This window comes from Phoenix dactylifera, chromosome 1 (assembly GCF_051530095.1).
Source record: "Phoenix dactylifera cultivar Ajwa chromosome 1, Ajwa_hap1_PhDact_Kaust_v1.1, whole genome shotgun sequence".
Classification (NCBI taxonomy): domain Eukaryota; kingdom Viridiplantae; phylum Streptophyta; class Magnoliopsida; order Arecales; family Arecaceae; genus Phoenix; species Phoenix dactylifera.
Window position 1 is genome coordinate 51927659 of NC_143190.1, and position 22082 is coordinate 51949740.

Genomic DNA, 22082 nt, shown 5'->3' on the forward strand with positions numbered 1-22082 from the left:
ATCTTTCTTGAGGGTGATTCGGCTATAGTGATTGACTGGATCCGAAGCGGGCGAGCCAGGACAGACCTTCACCCTCTAGTCAAAAATATTTGCCATTTTCTAAAAGAGTCTGACTCCTTTAGTGTCATACATGTATTTCAAGAGACGAACAATGCGGCGAACTAGGTCACTTCCTTCGCAGTGTATCATTCTGGAGCCGTCACATGGGGGCATTGGAGCATGTGCTATCGACACTAGAGCGTATTTTGTACGGTGACTATTCCGGACGTACTCATGGCTGTATGTAGTGAGACGCCGATACATAAAAAAAAATTCAAATATAATCACAAGTATCACGATTGTCCTGTGGTCAGTCTCAATGAATATGTGCTGCAATGTCTCCTAATCTACATAAGTTATCGACCCGGTCTGCTTTGATACGATTTGTAATAATGCAGGACTTTAGTTAAAAAGGCTAGCCAGAAGGTATTTTTTTGGTTCTTTAATCTTATATAACTATCAAAGATCTTTTTCGCAAATAACCGATATAAGACTAAACACATGCCGTCCTTATATAATAACAATACCTTCTGATTGGCATAAGAACTTGGGTTATTACAACCATAATTTTTCGGAAAGCTAATCAGGCCGTAGGTTGCAGATTTATCCTCCATGTGGAGGGAGATCGTCAAGAGCTCTTCGTGTGAAGGTTATCGAGGAAGAATCTATGGATATAGATCAAGGAGAAAAGGCCCCGTAACTAGTAATTTGCTATAAGCAAAATTAAGCGAACGTGGATGTTTGAAGCGTGTGATCTGATTACAAAGCCCACAAAAGAAGGCACCTGATCATCAGGTGAACCCCCGCCCACGTAAAGCACCCGGTCCGCGATTCCGTCCGATTACGTGGGCCCATGTCAGACCCGGACCCACGTCCATGCCGCGGACGAGAACCCGGCTTCGAATCCAACTGCCAATATCCCCACGCTGCGCTCCGTACACAGGAAAGTTACGACGCATCGCAACGAAAGAATTTGAAGGTGGAAAAAAAAATTCTTAGAAAAGACAGTAGAGCGAGAAAAAGAGAGGAGAAGGCTAGAAAGGAGAAGCGGACTCATGTCCCAATCCCATCCCTCTTCTTAATCGAAATCAAAATAAATCTCAAACGAAGGAGATTCGTGCATCATTTCTCATTCCTCAATCATCCCAAATTCCCATGTCCCCTCTCTTACTCCTCTCTAGAATCCCTCTCTTAAATTATTTCTTTTCCCAAAGTTATACGAAAAAAAGAAAAATAATCGCCCCCACCCATTACATCACGGCAACGTTTTTTCCCCCTCATAGCGATAATAGCATGGAAACAATCCGCTGCTCCCGTTTGTTCATCCTCTTTAATCCACGCCAAACCCGAAACCAAAGACAAATCCAACCCACCCTCTATTTTTGTTCGTCCTTTTCCTATTCTAATTACCTGTTCCTCCTCCTCATTCTTTTCTATATCTTTATCCTTTCAACTCTGATCTTATCTGTTGTTCTTATTGTTCTTCGCTTCCTTCGGTGCTGTTATTGTTCGTGTTGCTATTATTATTATTCATCTGCGCCAAATCTCACCGCACATCTGGTCGCTCTTTTTTTTTTTTTTGGTTTTATCGACGCCAAATCGCTGCCTCCCATATTCGCCCCTTTTTTCCGCGTGGTATAAATTAATGCAGGGGAGGGATTCGTCCTGCCAGTCATTGTTCCTCTTCGCACAAAAAAAGAAGCCCTAGCTTTGGTATTTTCGACTCCGATCTAGGGTTTGGGCCGCCGCCGATGGAGATCGGAGAGGGCGGCGAGGGGAAGCCCCCGCCGGAGGGGTTGAAGAAGCCTGCGTCGACGCCGGAGGGCGGCGAGGCGAAACCCCCGAAGAGGCAGATGAAGAGCCCGTACCAATTGGAGCTTCTTGAGAAAACCTATGCCGGTCTGTTGATCGATCCCTTGTGGATTCTTTCTTGGTCGATTTTTCTAGGGTTTGATGTCTATCGGGCTGGGATTTGGGTCCTTTTTTGATTTTTCGATTTGATTTGGTTTTGCTTTGGGCAGTGGAGACGTACCCGTCGGAGGCGCTGAGGGCGGAGCTGTCGGTGAAGACTGGGCTCTCGGATCGGCAGCTGCAGATGTGGTTCTGCCATAGGAGGTTGAAGGACCGGAAGTTCCCGCCGGCGAAGAGGCAGCGGAAGGAGGAGGAGCCGGCGGCGGCGGCCGGGGGCGATGTAATGATGGTTTCCGGGGCTGCACCGGTGGGGTCTAGCTCGAACCCCTTTGCAGGAGGGTTTGGGAGTGGTGGGGAGACGAGGAAGGCCGTCTCCCGGGCTGCTGCGGCTGTCTCGAGGATTGGGGCAGAGACCTCGTCTGCTGGCAAGAGGTACTACGAGCCCCCGCCAGGGCTTTTGCTGCAACATACCCCACCGGCACAGCCGTTGCCACTCTCAATGGCGGAGCTCCGGGTGATTGCTTCTGTGGAAGCGCAGCTCGGAGAGCCCCTGAGGGAGGATGGGCCCATTCTCGGCGTGGAGTTTGATCCTTTGCCACCCGGTGCTTTTGGGGCGCCTATAGGTACTCATATGGTTATACTAACTATTATGATAGCATATACCATTCATGAAGCGCTTTACTGGGCAACCATTTTTAGGGGTTTCTATGGGGACTAGGGATGGGTAGCTGTTGCTGCTTTGAGTTCTTTGACCTGCAACTTGTATTTCCTGTTTGAACATTTATGGGGTTTAACTTGCTTTAGATGTTTAACTAATCATAATCATAGCATATTACTCTTTTAGCGTTTATTTCTTTAAACCTTCTAGCACGCTGGTTCATCAATTTAATGTCCATTTCAGCTCACTGGTATTCGACAATTACATGTTATTGTTCTGGAACTCATGATGATGGGTCTTCTAATCTGCCAGTACTCTTTTAAGTTTTATGGTAGTAGCAAGGGAAGTTCTTCTAGTAGTTGTACCTTATTTCTTGCAGTCTTGGTGTAACAAGAAAATTCTCGAATCAAGGAGAGGATATCATGCATGAGAAATAGATTTTGATCAAGGGGCTCCTGATCATATATTTCACAAAGTAAAAGTATCTAGTTGTTTAGTTCTTATTACATTGTCTTTTACTATCCTCTTTAGAATCTTAGAAATGTGACTTTTGGAGAACACTCTAGAAGGTATACTGTTCAGACGACTGAAGAGTTTTGGGGCTATAAAATGAATCAAAGCACATAAATTGGCTGGCCAAATTTTTGAGATAAGGCTTGTCAGTCTTACATAACTATTTATTTCTTATCTTTTGAATAATACTTTTGGATAAATTGCGAGTAGAATTGTCCTGAGATCCTTCAATCATAAGGTCCTGCCTTTTCTACTAGTTCACATTTTTACTCCATGAATATTCACATTTCACATGATTTTTTTATCTGAGCCTGGTTCCGTTCTCCAGATTATTGTTAATGTGGATATGTCCTCCACTTATTTTTGTATTGTTTTCCATCATCCATTCTCTTTCATTTAAACTTCTACATATACTGTCTTGAGGAGCATGCTTTATAAGATATCCTGGTTACACGATGAAGTGGAAGGCACTTCTTGTTTGTTCCATTATTGCTGTATGCTGGTGATATTGGATGGAAATTTTTTTAACAAGAATATGGTCCATAATGTGTTATTCACAATGTTGGCTAGTAAAAAGAGCAAAAGGCGAGCAGGCCACAGCCAGGGATTATAGCTGAGGTGGATCCATGATAAATCAACAATGATTAGGGACTGAAATTGTGTACTTTAGAGGAAGATTGTAGGTCGCAGAAGCTGAAAATGAAGTGGTGGTGAACTGATTGAGATGGGAATGTTCAATGGAAGTCCAAAGAGCCCTAAACAGGCAATGCATTTCATAATTCATATACTTGTCGATGTGTCAAGAAAAGGATGGGGAAGACACTGATGGGAGCCTGGAATGATTTAGAATATGTAGTCAGTAACAAGAATGATTCGTGCAAAATAATTTACAAAGCCAGCTGTAGATATCTGGGGTATGGTTTGTTGGTTAGGCTATGATTTTGCTTGTGCTCATACTTTTAGTGGATCGGTACATATTTGTCTTGCAAACAGATGGGCTTATGGTTTTTCATAAGGTCCCTCTCCCCCTTTTTTCTCACTCCATTCATTCTATGAGCATGCACTTAATTTATTATTCAGGTCTTGTCTCTCTTGTCTGGAGTATAACCAACATGGATGATAATATGATATAACTTTTGCAACCTCCACCTGAAGTTTATATTATTATGTTTTTTCATTTTCTAAACTTTTTTGTTCTTGCTATACTTATAATTTGATATGCACTGGTTACATGTCTTTTATATGCATGGATGTGGCATACTTCAACATCCATTCTCTACTTGAAAGCCGTAAATTTTAGAGTTTTTGTATAATTTTATGCACTTATCCAAGCTTGCTGATGTGTGCTTGACTCTGAAAGCATTTTTGAGTTGGCTTCTCTCTCTCTCTCTCTCTCTCTCTCTCTCTCTCTCGTTTTCTCTCAATATGACTTGTTTAGTGTGAATTTTGCACTAGATATTACTCTCTCCTTCAACTGCAGCTGTCATTCTTGCATTTCCAGGAAAATCACCAAGGCATTATGTTGAAAATATAAGCTGTGTCAGACATGCATCTTGCAAAAAGCATATCTAAGTTTTGTCCAACAATAGAATAAATGTATTTGTGTCAGTGAAAGTTTGTCTTCAGATAATGGTGCGTACAATCATATTTTGGATATTGGTCTCATATACCCTTTCAGCAAACAAGAAAGGAATTCACTATTTTGATAGGCTTCCGAATTAATTTTGCAGAAAAAAAGGAAAGAAATAAATTAGGAAAGAGGAAAATTTCTGGAAATATTCATTAAAAAAAAGTGAAAGGAAATATACAAAAGAATTTTCTGATATTTTTTTGGTAATTATTGAATCAGAAGATTTTTAATTGGTAGACAATCTGCAAGGACTGATAAACACAATTTTCAACATGATTATGCAAGGTAAAAAGAAATGCTATGCAGTTTTTTTTTGTGTGGTGGCATAATTTATACTTGACAAATACCAATATGCTTATTATGTGTGAGGTGGGCACATGATGGTTGGCAGCTTCTTATCTTTGATGTCTGTTAAGCTGTTAACTTATTATATGATCTATAATGTGTCATATGATGCCATTGATCAAATAGATATATAGTGATCAAATTGATATTAGTTTGATGTTGTTTGGTAGATTGTAATGTGTTGGATGTATTGCAGTTCTCTTTTCAAATTTAAGATGTTGAAAATATGTCAAACCTAAACATGTGAGTGATGGAGGTTACTGCCTGATTGGGTTGATTAAGGTTCTTGTGTTGATATGAGAGACCTGGGTTCAATCTTGCCGTCTCTCCAAATAATGGGCAGGCTTCCACTCATCCTAGTTGTAGAAAAAAAATGCGAGTTATGTTGTTTGTGCAGTCAATGAGCTGTCTTTGAATTTGTTGGAGGCTTTTTATCAAGTTGAGGGGCACAAGTGGCCACCGCCAAGGAGTGAAATTCTTTTATAAATTATTTATTGCCCATATTAGCAATGAGTAGGAAATGTTCTCTTATAATTTTTGCAGACAACGCAAACATATGATAATGGTATGCGTTATCTTGAGGCATTAACATTTACAACCATTTAGATCATCTGATATCTGTCTCCATAATACAACTCATTGTAATTGGACCAAGGTGGCCCTTGCATATTGTTCCCAGTGCACCTGTTTCTAGGCTAATGTACTTGTTCAGCATTACTGATTCATTCTGAACCATTTTTATGTGAAGTGGAATGCCCTCAGTTTGAAATGATAGGATTTTGTTAGATCTGGCTGCATTTGTTCCATCTCATGGATATGCAGGTCAGATATTTACATCCATATGAGTAATCTTGTCCTGTCATTCTCAGAATGCCAACACCAAATCTTGGAGACATGTGTAGACACACAGACACGGATTCCTACATATATTTGTACATATGCATGTTGTTGGATGCTTTTGTGTTCAGGAATGTAGCGTATAGGTATATGCTATAGCTTTTGTTCAAATGTTGCATATGAGCATATACATAGTCAAAAATGCATATACGCACCTTCGATCAAATCAATGCAGATATATTGAACTGAAAGTCCCATATAACATGCACTGTTGAGTAATCTTGCATCTGAATGAAGTAATTAATAAAAGGTCCATCCTAAATTTAGTATCATTACTGCTATTACGATGGAAAATTGCTAGCATATGCTTAAGCTGTTTTGTTAAGATATCTTTTTGCAATTGAGATATTCTAGGAAATTAAAGGCCCTCGTCTCATAATTGTAATTGCTCATTATGTTCTTCATTTGTGAACTACAACTTCGATAGACATGCTTTGTTAGGATGGATTGAAGTATTCTTCTATGGTAGGGTCTGGTTCATTCTTGATTATGGCTTTGCAAGCTAGATATTGGCAGTTGGTTTCTAAAGAGGGCAGAAGGGACATCAAGCATGTAGAGAACTAGTAATTACATGATTTTATTCACCTTTTAGTTTGATTTTTTTTTTAAAAAAAAAATGCATCAGCTGTTAATTTGATGAAAATTAGTCATCGTAGTACATTTTTATAGAATAAATGTCTTCGTAACAATGGAGCCAAAGGGGCGTGTAACAGCGGATTTCTTCATTTTGGTCTGAATGAGCATTAAATACTAGCTTTGGAGTCTTGGACTTCTTTTAGGAAGAAAATATCTAAATATGCAGTGTATATTGGCTCTCCCAAATAAGAAAGTCATAAATGTCAAGGCTGAGCTGTATGAATAAATAATCGTGGATGATGCAGCTCTTCTAGAATTCAAGTCTTCTGTTTCTTACAAGTTGCGCGTATGCAATTCGTGAATCAGTCTTGTCGATTAGATTTCATATTTTACTTATATTTTGATTGATTGCTAATGCTGATTGTCTGCTGACTCTCCAACTTTGTTTCTTTGTTTCTTTTAAAGCAATGACACCACAGCAGAAGCAGCCTTTGCGACCTTATGATGGCAAACTATTTGAGAGGCATGATGGGAAGGCGATTAAGGTCTTCTATTTTGCTCCTACCATCTATCATATTATGCTGCTATTTTTCAAACTTGCATTGGGTTTACATGCCTGTCTTTTTGGTTTGATAGGCTTTTGATTTGGCTTTTCCCAAACCTATCCCCTAATGTTTGCTGTCTTGGTACCAGACCCTATATTGGTACCATCCTCTAACAATGTCAGTACGCCCGGAACGGTATCCAGTTTAACATACCAAGTGTTGGTATGCCCCCATACTGCGTACCGTTTTGGTACTAGTACTGTTTGATATGGTCGGTATGCATTGGTACGGATCTGCACGGCAAACCTTGCTAGCACCTTTTAGTATTGACATGTCCTACAATCTATAGTTTGGCATCACAAATCTTGATGGTTCCTTTGCAGAAGAAAAAAATCATTTATCATTCAACATTTGGAATACCTGGCTTTTGTTTTACAGGCATCAACTTTTTTGCCTAGCATGGAGCATTGTTTCGTTCCAAGTTCATCTAATGGGAAGAAGAAGCAGGCAGTTGGAGGTTCTAATGTAGTTCATCCTCAGATGGGTCCAAGGGCTCTTCATGAATATCAGTTTCTCCCTGAGCAGCCAAGTGTCCAATCAGAGACATATGATAGGTTCCCTCAATCTCATTTATATGACTCTTCAGTGGATGCCCCTGGTACCAGGATGCCATCTTTACCTTCAGGAGGGCAATATTTGCATGGAAATGAACAGATGGCTCCTAGTTACACTTTTCAAGGTCAAATGACAGGTGCCAGCCTTTTGTCTCGTCAAGGTAGGCAGCAAATTTATTCTCCAGTTTCAACTGAGTACGACAATGCTCCACACAGTAGCTCTTTTACTGGTGCTCCAAGTGACACGCAATTTGGTGTTCATCAAGTTATGGGATTAGAAAATCCATATTTATCATCTGATAGGAGGATTTTTTGCGATGAAGGTTCTTCTCGAATGGAGAGGAAACGTAAGGTATGCATGATCTTGTAAGCAAGCTTTTGTGTTTTTATTTTATTTTTTTTAGAGTTTGCTTTCTGCTTTTATGTAAACTTTTAGCATATGCAGAATGAAGAAGCAAGAATTGCAAAGGAGGTTGAAGCCCATGAGAGGCGGATCCGGAAAGAACTTGAAAAACAGGATATTCTGAGAAGAAAGGTGCAATATTTACTGACGAGTCTTTGTTGGGGTTCATTAACTGCACACTGAATAAAGTTTTTCATCTACAGAGAGAAGAACAAATGCGGAGGGAAATGGAAAGGCATGATCGTGAAAGAAGAAAAGAAGAAGAGAGGATGGTGCGTGAAAAACAGAGAGAGGAAGAGAGATTCCAAAGGGAACAAAAGCGTGAACTTGAGCGCAGGGAGAAATTTTTGCTGAAAGAAAGCCGAAGAGTAAGTGTCTCAACAGTATAGTCCTTTGAGTTTTCTTTTTGCAAAGTATAATTAATATGTTCCCGTTTGGGATGAGTTCAGGCTGAGAAGATGAAGCAGAAAGAAGAACTCCGAAGGGAGAAGGAGGCTGCGAGGCTAAAAGCTGCTAATGAGAGGGCGACAGCTCGCAGGCTTGCTAGAGAATATACGGAACTCATTGAAGACGAGCGCTTAGAACTGATGGAGTTGGCTGCATCAAGTAAAGGGTTGCCTGCAATTTTCTCACTTGACAGTGATACTTTGCAGCAGCTAGATTCATTCAGAGGTATTTTTCCAAAAATAACATGTGCTGCCAATCTGTTAACCTGACTTGTACATTTTTGGTTATGGAACATGAAGGTTGAGTATTGACATGATTTTTATTAGTTTTACTTACAAATAAATTGATTTTTCTTGGTGAAGTTACCATGTTTACTTGTGCATTAATGCTTTTTTTCTGCTATACAACTAAAAGTCAACTTGAAGGATATTGAAATTCTTTTATGAGAAATGCTTCTGAACTTCGATCAGTAATTCAAGACTTTTCTATGCTTCAGATATGTTGAGTTCATTTCCGCCAAAATCAGTACGACTGAAAAGGCCTTTTGCAATTCAACCTTGGAGAGAGTCTGATGAGAACCTTGGGAACCTTTTTATGGTACCTTTTTTGGATGGCCATTATACCTCTATTTGCTTCATATTTCATGTTAGATTTGATTGCTCTTGTGATGGATTTGTTTTGAAGAACATCTTTTGTTGCTGGAATGTACTTTTTTGGATTTCTGATATCAAGAAGCTAGATTTTGCATGCGTGCTTTGTTTATCATTTAAGAAAGATGGTGCTTTGCTTTATAGCTTTCATGAGTAGGATTTATTACCATTTACACTTAAATGATCTTTTCTCATTGTATGTATATGTGATTGAATTTTTCCTAACACATTAAATGCCACTGGCTATCAATTTCAGGTTTGGAAGTTTTTAATTACTTTTGCCGATATCCTTGGGCTTTGGCCATTCACTCTCGATGAGTTTGTTCAATCTCTCCATGATTATGTGAGTCCTCTATACATATATATTTGATCATTCTGAACTTTTTGATGTCTTTTGTTTTCTGCATCCTGGAATTATTTTTTGTTGGGTCAATGCTATAAACAATGTGAGAGTCTGAAATCAGGGGCATGGAGGTTGTAGGACACAGAGCTTGGTTTGCAATAAGTCTAGACTCATCTCTTCTAGACATTAACAAATATTAATGCTTGTGTGGATCATGGATTGAAGTCCCAGTGGGATGTTGGAATGGGGCAATGTCGGAAGTGTTAGGATGTGACTTTTCTATCATTATCCCAACTTCCTGTTGGGAGCATGGCAGGGGATCCCCCGTCCCAAGTATTGGGACAAGGTGGGATGGCAGCATGTCCCATTCCACGGAAAAACTGGGACAGCTTCATCTCAAGGGATTTGAATAATTGGTCTGGATGTATGATTTTTGGGGTAGCTAGAGCCATCTCTCTTATTTATACCTGACTTATTCGATGAGTAAAATTTTAATGCTTTCTAAATTAGGTATAAACTGGTATAAGCATCCTTTTCACCTATCATTACTGTTATCTTGATCTGGAGTAAAGCTCGCTGGAAGGTTACATAATGCCGCAGTTCACAAACTCAGCTTCGAATGTATGTATAGATAGATATATGACTGACTACTAGTGTCTTGTCGTTCGCTGTGCACTACTTGTTGCGCCAGGGAATATGTTTTAAGAATTTAAAGTTTTGGGGTTTTGTATGCTGACTTCCAGATGAAGTGAAATGAAGATAAAATTATAAATTTGGAAATAGTTCAATTTGTTGAGGGCCTTGAGGCATTGTGGTGGATCTTGTTAACTGATAAGACCACTTTTTTTTTTTTAATATATATATAATGAAGGCCCTTCCTTGGACTTATCTCTCTTTAAAAAATAACATTTTAAAAGGGTGTTTAGATTGAGAAAGAATGCATTTATCTTCATCCACTATCTAGTCAGGCCAAACTCCTTCAAGGAGTTTGCGTAATTTATAGTTAGGATAACTATGTGGTCAATCCTACAGGACCCTACTCTGTTTCCAAGTTGCCAAGCAAGTGGATGGTCTTGGTCTCATCAATCTAACATAACTTTCTACAGGATTCTAGACTGTTGGGGGAGATACATGTTGCTCTATTGAAATCTATCATTAAAGATATAGAGGATGTTGCAAGGACTCCGGCAATGTCATTGGGAGCTAACCAAAATAGTGCTGCTAATCCAGGAGGAGGCCATCCACAGATTGTTGAAGGGGTGTGTTGGTCTTTTCCACATCTCTATGCTTTCTTTTCTCAATATTGCATTGTGTTTTATATATCTCATTTTTAACTCTTGTTTTCATTGCTAGGCATATGCTTGGGGCTTCAACATATGCAGCTGGCAGCGCCACCTAAATTGCTTGACATGGCCTGAAATATTGCGACAATTTGCTTTGTCATCTGGATTCGGGCCTCAGTTAAAGAAAAGAAATGTGGAACGCGTTTATTTCCGAGATGACAATGAGGTATCCTTCCCCCGATATAAGCTTCTAAGATTACTTTTACATCTTAATTTATTTCCTGCAAAGCTTTGGTAAGGATCTCATAAAAAATTGAGGAAGTGCAGTTAACAAGTCACTCTTATTCACTTCAGAAGACAAGATATTATGAACAGTTGCCAAGTTGCGATTGTGTTTGTTACCAAGATTAGCCATTAAAAAAGTGCACTTTGATTGCTTTAAATTGGAATTCATAGTTGTCTCGAGTTTTTCCTCTACTATCAGGCCTTTTAAGATCACAGTTAAAATATATTCATAGTGGTGATTTATGCAATGTATCTAGTTCAATTTTGTTATATTTCTTTTACAACATTTGAAGTTTATCTAATGCTTTACAACTAATTTATTTTTGTAATTAGAATCATGTGTTTATGAAATGCATTTCCTCTTTGCTGGAGATTGATTTGTGGTTTAGGGTTTTGGAGGATGCCTTTCTTCTGAGCCAAATGGTCTATTTTGTCAAGGAAACATAATCGAAGCAAATACCCAGGGTTTAGGGTGTTTGGTTGTTTTTGCCTGGACTGAATACCCAGCGTTCCATCTGATGTGGCCCAAATGACATTTGGTTTTGTTATTTCACGTTTGCATACATTATGTTGTTGGAGAATAGGAGAGATATGGGGAGAGGCTGGTTTTATTTTTTATGCAATGGTAAAGCCAGAAGATTAACAACATGCAGCCGTTTGAAGTTTGGATTCTTTCATGTGTGACTAAACATCTATGGAACTTGCAACTTTAACCTTTCCCAAAAATTGATGGTATCTACCCAAAAAACTCTGATTATATCTTATCTATACCTTTTCTTTTTAGGAGATTGATTTTAATTGTCAAAATGTGTTTCTGGAAGTGTCATCATTGTGGTTATTTTGACATATTTCCAAAAAATAAAGGGAAAAATAAGACCTTTCTCAATGAAGAAGATAAATACAGTGATTAAACTATTTTGTTTCAACTGTTCATAAGCTTTTGTGGACATTCTTATATACTTTAAGAATTGGTTTGTTTGTCTATGCCTTGCAGATGTTATTCATTTTTCATAGCTTGCAATGACTTTTTGCATATATGAATTGTGATCTTTTTTTTTTTTGTGTGTGTCTAGCATCTATTATTGTATATTGTAATGCCATAGAATTCTGCAAATCTGTTCAAAGACTTGGGGGCATTGAGATATGAATGAAATTCGTAAAGCATTATGAAACTTGATATAATGTCATTATCACTTTTTGCAAGTAATATTAGGCACGCTTTACTAAACAGAGCCAGATCCTTGGTCTTTTCCATGGTCAGGTTCCTAATATTTTTTAAAACTCAAAGGCACCCTGAATTCTTCCAAGACACATGTTTATCGTTCTCTAAAGTTTTTAATTTCTTCAACTTTCAAATATCTAAGGCTTGTTCAAATTCTTTTAGGTCATGCATATATCTTTGTTGGAAGAGCTATCACATAATCCTGTGTTTACATTAGTGTTGATTATATCTGCAAGACCTGTAGCTTTTGTTGGTTAGCTGACAATATAGCGTCTAAATAGGCAGCACAGAGTTTTTTGTTGAGACTAACACTTGCATCTGTGGACATGTATCTTTTATTAATTAACCATGTCATGCTGCTACCAGTGCAACTATTTTTGTTAGAACAAACTGTCCTTTTTATGGCTTGATCCATGATAATCTACTACCACTGCTACCACCACTGCCGCCGCTACTACTATTGTCCCTATTTTTAGGCTTGATCCTTGATAATTATCCTTATTAATAAATTGTCTCATGTTATTTTAATTGTGTAATTGATATGGACTTGAATATATGCATGGGCGTGGGTATGCATTCAATGGCATACAATCATGTTCATGAATTCTAGTTTTTTGGAGCTCTGAAAATCCCCCAGACTTTCTACTGGTGTCTGACACCACACCTAATCATTTTCTTAGCAATAAATATCAGCATCAATCACTTAATAGATGATTTTTTTTTCTTTTTAAATATGTACTTTTTGTTCACGATGCATTACTAGTCAAGTAATAATTATGCATGTGAAGGTCCTATCAGTTGTTGGCCTTTTATCTCTTCAGTAGTGATTTTATGAAAGTTTCTTCTGATCTTCAGGGTAATGATGGTGAGGATGTAATTTCCACTTTGCGGAATGGTTCAGCTGCTGAAAATGCAGCGGCGTTGATGCAAGAAAAAGGTTATACTCATAGACGCAGATCTCGACATCGTTTAACTCCTGGAACCGTCAAATTTGCTGCTTTTCATGTCCTTTCGCTTGAGGGAAGCAAAGGCCTTACAATACTAGAAGTTGCAGACAAGATTCAGGTGCATTTCTTCTTTCAAGTTGTCAAATTCTTCCCCACCTTGACCTGTCCATCTGAATATTCTTTTTCTGTCCCTTCATTGTCAGAAATCTGGTTTAAGGGATCTCACAACAAGCAAGACACCAGAGGCATCTATTGCTGCAGCATTGTCCAGAGATACGAGACTTTTTGAAAGAACAGCTCCTTCGACATATTGTGTACGGTCTCCTTTTAGAAAGGATCCTGCTGATGCAGAAGCTATACTATCGGCTGCACGGGAAAAGATACAAATATTCCAAAGTGGACTTTCAGACTCCGAAGAAGCTGAAAAGGATACAGAATATGTTGATGATGCTGAAAGAGATGAAGATTCTGAATGTGATGCTGCTGATGGTCCTGAAATTGATGATGTTGAAGCAAAACTAAACAAGAATATTCCTTTTGCAAATGAATTAAAAGTTACTAGAACGTCAGCTACACTAGGTAACGAAAAGGACGAGGCAGCTGGTGATGAGGTTGATTTAACTCCACAAGATGGTTCTAGGAATGTGGAGAAAGGTCTTTCAATTCCTCCTTCAGAGAACACCAAAGTAATAAGTGCTTCAGGTGCTTCGCAGTCCCTTGCTATCAATTCAAACTGCCATGAGGTAGTTAATGCTGACATGGAGGACACGGAGATTGATGAGAGCAACTTTGGTGCGCCTTGGGTTCAAGGACTGACAGAAGGTGATTATTTTGATCTTAGCGTTGAGGAGCGCCTTAATGCCCTTGTGGCATTGATTGGTGTTGCTATCGAAGGGAACTCCATACGTGTTATTCTTGAGGTAGCAATTTTTGTTTTGGGTACTATGTTTTCTCTTATTTTTGTTTCTATCTGTGATCTGTTATCTAAAGCACAGTCTTTCAGGAACGTCTGGAAGCTGCAAATGCTTTAAAGAAGCAAATGTGGTCAGAAGCACAGCTTGATAAAAGACGTTTTAAAGAAGAATATGCAAGCAAATTACAGTACTCTTCTTTCATGGGGAGCAAGGCTGAGGCAACCCCAACAAATGCTGCAATGGAGGAAGGTCAAACTCCACTACACACTGTTGAGAATCAGAGTTGTGACGGGAATCCAAATACTGTCAACAGTGACCAGTTTGTCGAGCAAAACAGTCAGATCAATGTTAGTAATGCATCTGCTGAGAAAAATTCTTTAGGACAAGATTTTTCTTCAAATGCAGACACTCTTCCACTTCAACAATATGGATGTGCTGCTGAAAAGTCACGTTCACAGTTAAAATCATATATTGGTCACAAGGCAGAACAACTCTATGTATACAGGTCACTACCTTTGGGTCAAGACCGTAGGCGTAATCGATACTGGCAGTTTTCAACATCTGCTTCACCAAATGATCCTGGTTCAGGAAGAATCTTCTTTGAGTCCAAAGATGGATATTGGAGGGTTCTTGATTCAGAGGAGGTGCTCACCACTTTCATTTTAATAGTTAAAATTTTAATTTCTTTTACCTCCATTTATACCTACTTAATCTCTGGGCACAGTATCTGTCAGTGTCAAACTAATTTTTCTCATCCGATAAAAGTTGGATAGTCAATTATTTCTACATTTTGTGAAAATAAATTCTAATTTAGATTTCAGGTGCTAAATTGTCCTCTAATTTTTTATGACCTTTTTGTGGTATTTTTCATTTTTGAATACTTTTTCTCTATGCTAGATGTTTATGTAATAAATTGTGTTCTTGAATTGGATCATAATGGGTAGTGCAATATTTATTGTTTGCACTAATTTCGTGTACATTGCGTTTCTGAATTTGCTGGATTGTTTTCTATGTTTGATTTAATAAAAACAGTTCATCTAGATTCTACCATAAAACTAAAAAGTGTAAAAGCTTGATTGGCATGTTGAGGATTGCGAACTGTGCTAGCATAATGGCAGGATACAGATCCAGAAACTGAAAGGGTTATTAATGAGTGAAAAGAGGAAAAATAGCTAAATGGATAGATGGTGTTGTTAAAAATGCATACATCATGTAGACTAGGTTGGAATCCTCATACTTTCTTTTTCTTGGTTATTTAATTTTCACTTTTTAGCTCATAAATACTGCATGTGCATATGTAGTTAACTATACCTAGGTCATTTCATTCTAAAATTATTGTCATCGAAGAATTTATATTCATGCTTTTCTTCTTTTTTTTTTTAAAAAAATAGTATCTAATGGAAAAGAGGATGCATATTTATATTATACCAACTGAATTTTACTGTTTCATAATCTTGGGCTCATTCATGACGTATATTTGAGTATTGAATGTGGTGCACAATCCTTGTAAATTATGTGCTTTATTTATAAAACAGTATTCTTGATAAAAATGCAGGCATTTGATGCTCTTCTATCTTCCCTGGATACACGTGGTATTAGGGAGTCGCATTTGCATTCTATGTTGCAAAGAATTGAAACAACCTTCAAAGAAGCAATTAGGAGGAAAAAGTGTACCACCTCTCTGAACTCAACTGAAGGTCCTGTCAAAGCAGGGGCTAATGAAATGATGTCAAGTCCTGATTGCAGCACAGAATTTGACAGTCCCAGCAGTACTCTTTGTGGTCTTACTTCAGATGGTTCGGAATTCTCCACATCCTTCAAGATTGATCTTGGGCGAAATGAGATTGAGAAGAGTGCTGCTTTGAAGAGGTACCAAGGCTACTTGAAATGGATGTGGAAAGAATGCTATAACCCTCATATATTATGTGCCATGAAATATGGGAAGAAAAGATGTTCTGAGCTTCTACAGACTTGCCATTTCTGCTACCAGTCTTACTTAGCTGAAGAAAGGCATTGCCCTTCTTGCCACAAGACATTCAAAACCTTTTATAATGCTGATGCAAATTTTTCAGAACATGTGACTATGTGCGAAGAAAAGCGAAAAATGGACCCTGAGTGCAAAATCCAAGTATCAGATTCTTCTCTTCCCATAGGGATCAATCTGCTTAAGGCACAGTTGGCTGTAATTGAGGTGTTGTGACAGTGCTTAAGCTTGGATTTCTTCTTTTAGTTTCATTTTTTGAATTAAGTTTATGCAATCTACTGTTGCTTTTTGATTATGTTCACTGTAGACTTTGTTGTTTTTTCAGGTCTCCATTCCTTCAGAAGCTCTTCAGCCTTATTGGACTGAAGGATATCGAAAGTCTTGGGGTGTAAAGTTGCACTCCTTGTCATCTGCTGAGGAACTCTTTCAGGTTGCATTTACTTTTGCATATTGACCACATAACCTTTAATACATCATATGATCATTTCAGTTTGTTTTTATTGCTATATACTAAACCAATAGAAAACAATCATGGAGAATAACTTTTTGCTTATTTCACCAGTCATCGGAACTCTTTACTCAAGGGCATTAGAGGATCATTGTTCATCTTGTGTCTCCATCTGATATAGACTTCAGTGGCCTGTTTCACTTGTACCTTTGCCGTAAATCAATGCTTCCTGTTGGCATTAGCTGTCTTCATGAAAATAAATTTACATTAAGTGTCCAATCTAGTGCTTCAAAATCGTTAAACATAGTCTAATAGTTTTTGATACATTAAATTGTCTGGTGTTTAGGCACATTGGCCCTTGTAGGCTTTGAGATACTGTTGTCACTGATCAAAAACATCAATGACACCTGAAATGAACACAGTTTAGGCCTGCAAGAATTCTCAAATTAACCAGGGTGAAATAGCTTTGGAGCTGGTAAAATCTGATTTAGCATTTCAATTGGTTGAAGTGTTTTTTTGGATGGTCTGGTGCCTTGGTCGTTCACTTATTTTTTCCCATCCTTTTTCCTATTGTAGATTATGAATGTAATATACAATATTTTGTTATCTCAATTAAATGAAACAAAAGTAATGCATCATGATCATTGTCCAGTATTGGCACCCAACATGAGTTGACACGATCTATTTGTTATTTTAATTTTTTTATTTAAAAAATTATTTTTCCTTTTGACTTTTTTTTCCTGAAATGGCACAACATGTTGGTTGGCACACTCATTGGCACCAAAACTTGAAACCTTGATCATGATTCAATAATTACTAATCAAAGGATAACCAAAAAGATAGTATACTAGTGCCCGTGGTTGAAGATGTATGTGCTTTTTTCTTAGTATATTGCTTTTATTTTGATTGCATCAGTGACATGTAATAACAAAAACCATTCAGCTCAGAAAATATGTGAAAATGAATTTCTACAGTTTCGAATATTGATTCAATTTGTTATTCAATCTATTGAATCAGTAACTTAGTATTCACTTCCATCCAAATTATGAAATTTGTACCAATTTCATAATCAAATCAACATCAGTGACACATCATTTGCGTCTTACGAACATAAATGAAGTTATGTCCATTTTTTTTCCTCTTCAAATGCCTTCACCAGTTTTTGACCATCACAAAGAATGCCTCAAATTAGTGGCGGAGCCCCGGGGAAGAGAGAGAGGGGGATGGGTGGTTGCGATTGGGGGCAATTGGTTATTGGTGGAGTTTAACACACGTTTGCCCCTCTCCTGATTCCTGATTTCCTGGTCAACAGTTAGATATGGTTTGAAATTTGGTCGTTTAAAATTTGGTTAAGGATGGTATTGTGGTAGTTCGTATGGCCAAATTGGACCGAAGTGCTTGCATAACATTAAAAATACATTTTGCATTGATATATCAGACAAAGCCATGCATTTTGAACAATTCCTGGTCATCTTCCAAATATATTTTTACCTAGTTGTTCTTCGTCGGTATACCTGTCAAAATTAAATTATCCTTTTAGTTGATTATTGGTAGAGTGCTATAAGTTCAACCGCTTAGAATTTTGGATTATATCTCTTAGAGTACACCTGTTGTCATTTGTGCTAAATCTTGTGGATGTTACTTCAGTCTTCTGTATTGCCCGATTTTAAATAGATCTCTTCTTGGCGACAATTTAATTTCATCCTGCACTCCTTCAATTAAAATGCTACTAAGCTGAACTTTAGTTTTCTGCCCTTGCCATTTTGTGGATATCGTTTTTGTGCAGAAGTCAATAAATGTTATATTTTGTTTCATGTGCTTGCAGATTCTGACTTTGTTAGAAGGTGCAATAAAACGAGACTGTCTCTCATCGGATTTTGAAACAACAACTGAACTGCTGAGTTCTACTACACCAGGACTCGCTGTAGACAATACTGTTTCCCTTTCTGGATCAGTTCCTGTACTTCCATGGGTGCCTGATACAGCAGCAGCTGTGGCTTTAAGGCTGTTGGATCTTGATTCTTCGATTTCTTACATGCTGCATCAAAAGCTGGAATCCCATAAGAAGGAAGTAGGAGAATTTATTGTAAGTTCATCATCTTCTCTTTTCTTCTGAATTTTGGGTTTTTTTAATAAGTAATCTGCATGCCTTGTAAACTGAGATAGGAAGCAGTTGCATTGTAGGAATCAGTAGCATCGTTATGGTTAATTATAGTTTTCATTTGATATGTTATACTTCAATTTTGATTAAATCATGAAGTATTTGTTTGACATACAAATATTTGGATGTCAATTGCCTGTCCCATTGGAACAATATGATCCTTTGGCTCAATTAGAATTGTCCTTTTCTTATGTGGGAGTTGTTGTGGGGAGCTAAATTATGTAACGTTGGTTATGCTTTATGTCTCAAAATGTTGAAATAAAAAATTCCTCTACTTAAAGCACTTTATGTACATTTTAATCAATTTATGCTCTTAGGGAATCCATTAATGATGAATTCCAGTCCTGTCTATTTTTCAGAAGAACAAGTCGAAACTAATTTGGAGCTTTAGTAGTTGTATTTGGGCTATCTATGTAACGTCAGAGGTAAATGACTTTTAACTGCATGCTTTGTAGTTAGGTTCAGAATCATATTTAAGAACAAAAAAATAAGAGGGACATTAGGATGGAGCAGTTAATGTCAGCAAGTTGGCACTGCCACAAACTTTGACAGGGAAACAGCCGCTGCAATCCATCCTGTGTTGATTTGATCCTGTGAAATCTCTAATTTAATTTTAGAAGAGTGCTTCTGTTCCACCCAAGACATAATGGATTGTTATCGTCCTCTTAAGAAATTACATTTTTTGTTACACTCAAGAAATTACATTGAGAGTGTGTCTGTATATATTTCACTCCCTTAAATCAGTGCATCCTTTTCTTATCATGTTGTTTTACAAAATACATTGATAAACATGGCAAATCTTGAAATTTACAATTTTAATCACTATTCCAATAACAGAAACTACTTAATTTTCAAGTGAAATTCTATTGAAGTGAATTCCTCTAACAAATGGATGGGGTTGCTAGAGTTCGGGAACCATTCTAGGTCATCATTTTTACCAAATGTTAGGACTCGTTTTCTTTCTTCCTAAAATTATTCCATGTCTCTTCTAATGCATTTCGCTACTTGTTTCATCTAATCATCCAAACTTTTAATCAAATCAATGCTGATCTAGATGAACTTTATCAGTAAGTTAAAAGTTTAATGCATTGGTATTTCACTGCTCCTGTAATTTCTAATATTAATGCTGCACAGAAAATGAACTTGTCCTTCCTATTGGATAGCGCTGTGTACCAAAATCTATTGGATAGTGTTGTGTACTTAAATCTGATACATAAATAATCCTTTGTTACTCACCATTAATAGGGTGGAAATTTTGCGCAAGAAAAAATTAAAATTCTGAAAATTGGTGTCACTTCTTTTTTTCTAATTTTGTTTGGGCTTCTAAGGGGCTGTTCAGATGCCCGGTAAACTTTGGATGCCCAGGTGAGCTCTCCAGTTGATATATGGTAGATGGTGAATAGTGGGGAGGTTAGCATGGGACAGTAGGGCCCTGTTTGAGAAGATCCTGCTGGATCCTGAAACATCCAGCAGGATGTTCCGGAGAGGGTGGAGAGAGAGGAGTGGGGGAGGGAGAGGGTGGGGAGCCCGGCAGTCTCAATCCCTGCAGGAAGAAATGAAAGATCTCATGAGGATATGGGCTGGGTCGGGGGTGGGTTGATGTGTGCCGGACCCCAATGGTTGTCCTAGCCACCAATCTAGCAGGATTGGTCTGGCTGTTTCTGCTTGATTGCCTAAACAGGCCCTAAAAGATGCTCCTAATCAATTACTGTCTTATGTGATCCCAAAAGAATTGGGATTCTGGAAATCACCTCTGATAAGGATTCCAGTATCCTAGTTTTTGGGGACTGTAATCCAAAAGCTCCCGATCTGTTGCTATGGCTGCCTAATTTTTCTCTCAGTTGCTGACTTTCTCTTAAAATTCGGTCGAGTGGGGAACTTGTTCCTGTAATACTTTGTGTGGGCATCCAGAAAGGCCCTAAATGTACCAGCTATTTGAATTTAGCATATTCTGGCTCCCTTGGATGATAATAGTATTCTTTTATGCAGAAACTTTCATCAAGATATGCAGTTGTCAAGAGTATTCAAGAGCTGGATCCAACAGATACTGCAGATCAACTTGATTACCTGAAAGAGGCTAAGTGGCTTGATCCTGGGAGTGGACGCAGAGGTCGTGGACGAGGGAGCCGTGGTCGGGGTGGAAGGGGTCGTGGGCGTGGAGGAAGAGGTTCAAGAGGGAATGGAAGCTCCACCAGAGCAGAGTTCAGAGATGAAAACATCAATAGTTTTGGGAAGACCACACGGAAGTATGCAAGAAGAGGCAGGACACGTGGCCGAGGGGGGCGTAGGAGGGGTCGTCGCACTGTTAGGCCACGGCAAAGATCTGAGAGCAGGGTGCCAGCAGCTCAAAAGGAGACTTTGTTTAGCAATTTTAACAATGTGAGTAATAGTGTCAAACATGACAGTGTTGAGTCTCCAAGAAGCTCGGGTGGAGAAGAATGGGGTTTAGAGGAAACCAGTAGGGCGTACATTGAAGATGATGACAACAGTGAAGGTTCCCAATCTGATGAAAACGGTCAAGCATCGGGAGATGAGTATGATGACCAATCGGCAGATTATGTTATAGACTACGACGACAGCAAACCCATAGGACTAATGGATGATGAGAGTGAGGAGGATGATGATGCAGAAGGTGATGAGGAAGGAGATGAAGATATAGAGGAAGATGAGGTGGACCACAGTGGCCACGAGGGCTTGGATGCTGATTTGGATGATGAAGATGAAGAGGAAATTGGTGATGATGGGGAGGAGGTTGGCGATGGTGTGGGAGATGGAGGTGAAGGGGCTTCATCTTTCTCTTCAGAATACAGTGATTAAGGAATTTTATCTCTGTATAGAGTACAGGAGAAAAGTACTTGAGAGAAATGATATCTGTCTATTTTTCTTTCTGCCCAGCGATAGCAGTAGCTGCCATTATATTTCTTTTTGTTGGACTGGTGGTAATTGATAGCTGAGGCAGTCTGAGGTGAATTGTGAACAATGTGGATGAGGGAAGATCTGTGTCATTTGAGAAGGGCATGTTTGCACTCGTCCACAGTGGCCGGCAAAAACTAGATCAAGGCTAAGCAATACTGAGTGTTGTGACATTTGTAGATTTGTGTTGGTCAATCCTCTTGAGGCTGTTCCATGTACCTATTAAATGATTATCTTTTATTTATAAATTTTCTTTTTGGTTGGGATAAAATTTGGTTTAATTATTAGCTACATGTCTGCTATATGTGTTATCTTGATGCAGGGTCTGTTTGAGGAAGCGTGTCCATGCTTTTC

The 22082-nt window shown here is 38.4% G+C and overlaps 1 protein-coding gene across 2 annotated transcripts; it reads left to right on the forward strand.

Moving 5' to 3' along the window:
- Positions 1 to 1004: 1004 nt before the first annotated feature.
- On the forward strand, positions 1005 to 21999 carry LOC103722930 (homeobox-DDT domain protein RLT2-like). 2 transcript variants are annotated; one of them, XM_008813666.6, is made up of 19 exons: positions 1005 to 1938; positions 2061 to 2573; positions 7035 to 7114; positions 7553 to 7889; positions 8052 to 8080; positions 8174 to 8263; positions 8335 to 8499; positions 8581 to 8803; positions 9075 to 9175; positions 9485 to 9571; positions 10678 to 10830; positions 10925 to 11080; positions 13217 to 13426; positions 13512 to 14228; positions 14312 to 14866; positions 15778 to 16413; positions 16532 to 16636; positions 18480 to 18740; positions 20805 to 21999. In XM_008813666.6, the coding sequence occupies exons 1-19, from the start codon at positions 1791 to 1793 to the stop codon at positions 21630 to 21632; spliced, it is 5394 nt and encodes a 1797-aa protein (XP_008811888.4). In that variant the 5' UTR covers positions 1005 to 1790; the 3' UTR covers positions 21633 to 21999. The 2 variants fall into 2 exon arrangements, with proteins under 2 accessions (XP_008811888.4, XP_008811887.4); XM_008813665.6 differs by having other exon boundaries at positions 7553 to 8080.
- Positions 22000 to 22082: the final 83 nt, after the last annotated feature.